The 6,582-nt window shown below is 42.7% G+C and overlaps 1 protein-coding gene across 1 annotated transcript in view; it reads right to left on the bottom strand.

Moving 5' to 3' along the window:
* Nucleotides 1-6,582, bottom strand: part of EPHA3 (EPH receptor A3) — a 215,139-nt gene that overhangs the window by 76,841 nt on the left and 131,716 nt on the right. Inside the window, exons 6-7 of the mRNA XM_009888511.1 lie at nt 1,271-1,426; nt 459-794 (exon numbers count right to left, since the gene is read on the bottom strand). Of these exons, the coding sequence (XP_009886813.1) occupies nt 459-794; nt 1,271-1,426 (492 nt within the window). The remainder of the gene's footprint in view (nt 1-458; nt 795-1,270; nt 1,427-6,582) is intronic.

Here is a 6,582-nt window from a genome sequence, read left to right as displayed (position 1 = left end):
GGGGGGGGGGGGGGGGAGGAGACAGTGTTTTAAACCTCTCTAATTTAATGTTCGCTTTTTATGTGTCTAACATCAAAGCATTTTTTCACTTCTATTTAATCAAAATTAATCACTAAGATTACTACAGTAATTTATGTTGGAGATTATTGAAATGAGTGTTTTATTAAAATCTGGTTTTATTACTAAAACACATTCTGGCTAAGGAATCATGTGAGTCTGCTATTAAAGACTATTAACTGGGAACTGGGAGTTAATCATAACAGTCATGCTGCCAGGTCCTTTGACAGCAACACACACTGGGTTTGTTTCTGCTTTTACTTCTACTAACATATTCAAGTCAATTAGTTACCCCAGCACACGAGCAGTCAGAGAAACTCCTGTAAAATAGGGAAAGGGAACAAAGGCACATACATCTCAGTAGTTTTGAACAAAGAAAGGGTAATCAGAAAGAGACTCACCAGCCTGATTTGTTGTGATGCTGACAGCAGCAAATTGTCTGGAAAGTGTACTCAAGTCAGATACCCCATTGACTGCATCAATCTCAAAAGTGTAATTGGTATGCGCCAAAAGGTCCACTACTGTCACTGTGGTGTTGGTGAGTCCAGTCTGACGGGGTAAGAATCGCACGTTGTCGCTACACGGCTCACACATCTTGATGTTTCCTCCACATTTCTTGCAAATGATGTTGAAAGTGACATCTTTCCGGCCTCCAGTGTCAAGAGGCCAGCTCCAGTCCAGGATAACAGATGTCTCGTTAATGTTAGAGATAACATTTCTTGGAGCAGAAGGTGGTCCTATAAAAGGAAACAGGAAATCAGAGGGATGAGATGTTCTGTAGTGCTCCAAGATATGAGTAACAAGGGTGCAAAAATACAGAAGTCAAAAACACAAAAAAACCAAACTCTTCTAGCTACTTCCTGTAGAGACTCCTGAAATATTTCACTGGACTACAGGCCTATAAAGGACCATGTTTTCTTATAGACAGACAGTACCCTCAGGGTGCAGTTCAGGATCGAGGGCTGAAAATATTGGTAGCAATTTAAAAATCCTAGCTCTCCTTCTTGAGTCTGACAGAGAACAAGAAGGAGAAAATGAAAACAGAAAGACATAAACCCAGCCCACCAATTTTTGGTAGCCTGTCCAACATGTAAGAAGACATGGGAGGCAGTGGATGGCTGACTGCAATGGGACATGAGAGGAAGCAAGCAAGCTGTTGAGATACAGATGGAGGAGCAAGAATGACAGCCCCGAGCACAATGATGCTACTCACTGGTACAAGCCATGGATGGAGGGTCTTTCTCAGAGCGAAAGTAATTCTTTTCACACCTGCAGTTCAGAGACGCATCTTCATAGGTAGAGCTGTGAGGTGGGCATTTGGCACACTTCACGTTGCCGGCAGAGGCTTTGTAGAACCCAGGTCGACAAGCTGCAAAATAACAGCAGTATAGTTTTAAAATCCATGGACACCTCCTTGATTTTAACACGTGACTTTGCTACTGTCATGGGACCTATTCATATGTAGATCTCACTTTGCAGACATTTATGGTCTAAAAATACAGATTTTTCTCATAACAAGAAAGATGATGGAAAAAAAAACATCTTGGTAGAACCCATGCAGTGAAATAACACTGTTGACTTCCTTCCACCAAGATATCACCACCTGAAAATTAAAAAAAAAAAAAAAAAAGAAAAAGAATCATAGAATGGTTAGAGTTGGAAGGGACCTTAAAGATCATCTAGTTCCAAGCCCCCTGCCATGGTCAGGGACTCCTCCCACTAGACCAGGTTGCTGGTCTAGAGAGAAAGAGACCAAAAGCAGGTAAGAATCAGCAGTCTCTTTTGTTCAGCTGCTGCTTCCCCCCAAGACACACATGCTTTTCCAAATGGAATTTACCAAGTAAAAACATCATGGCTGACACTGGCCACTTGCAGGTCTGTACTCATGCCTACAACATCCATACACAAAAAGACAACATAACAAAAAGGGGCACATCCTAAAATGCATTCACCTTTTGCTATGCTTTCATTCCGCAGCAGACACTGCCTGCACAAGCACAACAGGAAAACCCCAACACATTCTCATTACAAATATAATGTAAAAAAAAAGAAGAGTAATACAAAGAAAAACGTGGCTTTTGTTTGTGTCCAGAGCCCAGACAGTTAAGCTTAGATAAAATTGCCCAGGACCTGTCACTGAATTAAATGCTAATTTGAAGCCAAAAGAAGGGGTTCACCAGTTTTAGCGTAAGCCTAAATAGGGACTCACTTTTTGCTTTGCTTATGGAGGTGAACTGATTCATAAACATAGTATAAAATCCAAGATATAAGACTACGTGGTCTTTTGTGTTCATTCATGCACTGCTCAAACAGAAAAGCGTTTAGATGGGCAGCCTGAGGTGGAAAAAAAAATTCAAAATAAAAATCCCAGCATCTTTGTAGGTGAGAGAGGGAAGCTGCAGCTTTACACCGGATGTTCAGCTTTCACGTTACTGTCTGTAACCAAAACCTAACTGAATATCTGGGTTAGGGAATTTTATCGATTAGTTTCTGGCGCCAAACACTGGAGTGAAACGCGTTGGCAAGTAGGGAGAAAACAAAACCCTGTGCAGTCATATGTCCTACCCCGAAACATCTTAATAAAGGAAACCCTCCTCACACCACATTGAACACAGCGTGGGAAGCACGAGACATTCCACAGTGGCACTTCACAGCCCTTGCAAATTTACCAAGGTGCCCAGCTGCTGCTGCTGCCTCCCGCTCCCAGGCCAGCAAAGCAGCTGGGAACGACATCTCCCGCTCCAAGTCCTCTCCTGCAAGCCCTGAGGTAACGATCCTGAGTTCGAGCCTCGGAGGTGCAGGCCCACCAGGCAATCTGTGAGTGCTGAACTGCTAAAAATGAGCTCGTGGCTGAGTTCAGGGAGCCTAAGGCTGACCCGGCTGGTCTGGCACAGCCTGGCCGCCTCCAGCCGGCCTTGCTCCTGTTTCTGCCTCCGCGGAGGCTGCAAGGCTGTTTGGGAAATTCTGTTTAACTTGAGGAAATAAAAGAAACCTCAGGCCTTCTTAAACACCTCCGCTAGAAGAAAATGCAGCAGGAAATGGAGTTGGCTGCTTTGGTTTTGTTGTTATTGTTGCAGCCTTTTAAGACTCAAATCTCATTCCCTCCCAAACACTGCCCCATGATACATGTGCCGTACCCAAAGTGAGCATCTTCACTCTCCCTCTCGCTCACAGAGGAGCCTCAAATGATTTTACAGTCTCTGGGCACAGCATGGCCATCCTTGGCCCTAAGACAACAAGCCCGGCAGAAAAGAACAGTTGCTGATCCCGCTTTTACTAGCACTAGTAACTAAGCAAACACACTAAGGAATAAACATCGCACTGCATTTGTCCAGCTAATTACACAGCACTTTCACCAAAACTTCCCACGAAAACTTACTGCCAGGTATTAAACTCAAATGGTTTTGCTGAGCTGTATCTACTCAGCTTGAAGAGACGTTTGTATGTTTATGGGCAGGCATACACAAGGTAAAGATCAATTTATGAACATATATAGTATTTTTTTATTTTTTAGCAATTTTATATACTAGTTTAGTGTAAAGATTGGAAAAAGACTATTAACCTAAAACTGTCATGTGGCTGGTCTTTCTACAAGACACAATTTCCACTGCTTATTAAGCATAATTTATTCATAGCATCGTAACACATGAACATTCAGTTAGAGGATGGAACTACAGGAAGACTAATTATTTGGGACACTTTCAAAGCACTTACCACCAACATTCAAATACAGCAATGAATTTAAGATAAGTAAACAACCCTGTGTGAGAAGTGGACAGATTTTGTGGGGTGAGGAAGAGAAAGGAAGGAATCAGACTGCTCCACTAATAAATATCTCTTTCATCCCTCAGGTGGAAACCCATAGACCTCATGTAATAAAAAGTGGTGGAGGTGTGGGGCCAGAGAAAGAGGAAGCAGAAAGAGAAGCACACAGGAAGCACCCTGGTAACAGGAGATCCAGCGTTTTCTTTTCCAGAGGGACAGATCTTTCGCGCTTCTGCTGTCACGGCATAGAGTGATCAGCCAGGGCAGGGGGATGAGCTGGTCAGACCCCTGCTGCCCCGGTATGCCCTAGTGGGGGCATCCCAATCTCATGTCTTCCCTTCAGGCTGTCTCGTGCTCTCTGTCTTTGTCCATCAGATCAATTTTAAGATTACTCACAACTGCAGCCCAAAGGAGAAAAAAAAAAGCAATTGTACTTGAAATTGAAGCTTGGAAACGGGGGTGCCAGTAGAAGTTCTCATCAATGTACTTACTATTATTATCCTTTTCTTAGTCTTTTTTAAATTCTGATATATAAGAGAAAAAAAATGAAGCTTTTATTTCTAAAGGCATTAATTTTTTTCATGTCATAAAAATTGGATGACATGAACTGAGAGAAGAAGGCTTGGCTTTTTGAGGTGAATACCATGACTTTGGTTTCAGTCAGGTTGAAAATAAAAGCACTAGCACACACACAGTCTTCCCAGAATCTGTAATTTCAGCATGGGAAACAGCTGTGAGCAGTACTTGCTTTTTCTCAACATTTTCTTCTAGAAGCTAAGGAATTGTCCTTTCCCTCATAAGGGAGAACAATGTGAGAGGAAGTAGATGCAATGGGCCAAGAAGAAAAACCTCTCAGCACACTAAAAGTAAGGCAAACTTTAAGAGTTTCTACATTCATGATATAAACTGTAGGGCAAGGCTGTCTGGATTTACTTTTCAAGAAGATCTCCTCAAGTCAGATGCATGATATCTGTCAATCCTGGTAACTCCTGTGATAACTTCAACCTGAAATATTATTTTAAAACTGTATGCAGTCTGATTTCAATCTCTTTTATTTGAGTGCAAATCAGACTGACTTTATTGAAGTCACCTACTGGTAAGAGTTTCAGGACTGCAGTTGTCCTCGTTACGGTATGAAAATTAATTTCCTTAAGCTATAACTGATGAGTCTGTCTCAGAGACAGAGAGCAGGGAAAGTTATTTCAGTGAAAGAAAAACAAATGCACGTAGCAATCTATGGTAGTTACTGCTAAAAGAAATGTGACTGTCTTTTCAACAGCAAAATTAATTTTGCCTTTGTTTGACTAACCTGTTTGAGATGAAAACGTGGTCCCAATTAAGGGTTAAATGATTAATTTCAGTTTGAATTAATTTTAAATTAAAATATAAAGCTGTTAGCAAATTGGAGCATTTTAGTATTCAGACCCTGCAGCCCCCTGTACACTGAGCAATATCACCAAATCCCATTTGTAAACACCAACTAACGACCTGCGCCCACGCTGCCTGAGGAGGTGATATCCCAGCCCCGGTACCCCAGGCCTGACAGGGCCCATTTCCCTGCGCAAGGTCAAAGCAACTCTTTATTTGCAAAACAAGCTGCACTCCCCAGTCCTGCAGGAACTCTGCTTTTTGTGCTCTGAACAGAGGTGCGGACGCTTTGAGGCAAGGCTCAAGCATCACGGTGCGCTGGAAGAGGGTCCATACAGCCATGAAACCAGGTGCACAACAGGCAGCGTCCACCACGCAATAGAGTGTTTCCTTCTGTTCTTCCTCTGCTCTTCAATAAAACAGCCCGGGGGCAAAATGCCTCTGTGGCATTAAAAAACAGCTTTGAGAAAAGAAGGGAATTCAATCATAAACCCAGAAAGTTCAGGGATACCTTAACATTTCCCCATCACGAGCGTTAGCAAGATGGATGACAGCAACCCTGGGACAAGCCTCCTGCCCCTGTCCCCTGCAGAGAAGACAGGGAAGCATCCCTGTGCATGTGGCCCATGTCAGAGGGGCTTTGCAAACCACTCCTGCTGTCACATGTGGAAATGGCATTCCAATGAGCAGCAGCGGAGGTCCTTGCACTGGACCTGAATCACAGAATGACCTTTGGCTGTGCAGGAGTGCTGGGAAGTCAGTTCTACTGACTGGCTCACCTTGATGCCCACGTAGAGCCTTGCATCATCGCAATGTTCTCAAGTCCCTTTTCAAAGCATTTACATGGCTCTTTTTTCTCACTATGCATATCACGGTCACGTTCTGGAGATGCCAGCAGCACTATGTTTATCACCAGTAACAGAATTGCACGTTCACCCACCCATACATACACACGCACACGCAAAATAAGATGTAACACAGCTGTCAGCTTGTGAAAATGCATGGCATAACAAGAAGCACAGATTAACTTCATAAAACTCTCAGAACCATTTTATTTTCCTTGGGCGAGTCATTTCCCTTCTTGCGCTTGTTTATATCTTTGAGAAACAACAAGAAGGTGAAAACGATGATTAGCTTAAAATGAAGATTTCAAAACTGTTCATTTCATACTTCTGTCACAAATTATATCCAACCATATGTGTTATTCTTGTTGTATTAAAAATAACACTATATAGATACAGTATAGTTCTGGCTCATGTACATCAAGTGTAGAAAATGAAGGTAGAATTCTGCCCTGAGTCATCCCGCCCTCAGTTTGTATCACATGCCATTCACAAAACTTAAAATGTCTCATTTTTTCCTCCCTTCTTCACTGCGCCACCCCGTTCAGCA

The sequence above is a fragment of the Charadrius vociferus genome, unplaced genomic scaffold (assembly GCF_000708025.1).
Source record: "Charadrius vociferus isolate BGI_N301 unplaced genomic scaffold, ASM70802v2 scaffold487, whole genome shotgun sequence".
NCBI lineage: Eukaryota > Metazoa > Chordata > Aves > Charadriiformes > Charadriidae > Charadrius > Charadrius vociferus.
Note: the sequence above shows the minus strand (reverse complement) of the source record. Positions and strands in the feature narration are given on the sequence as shown.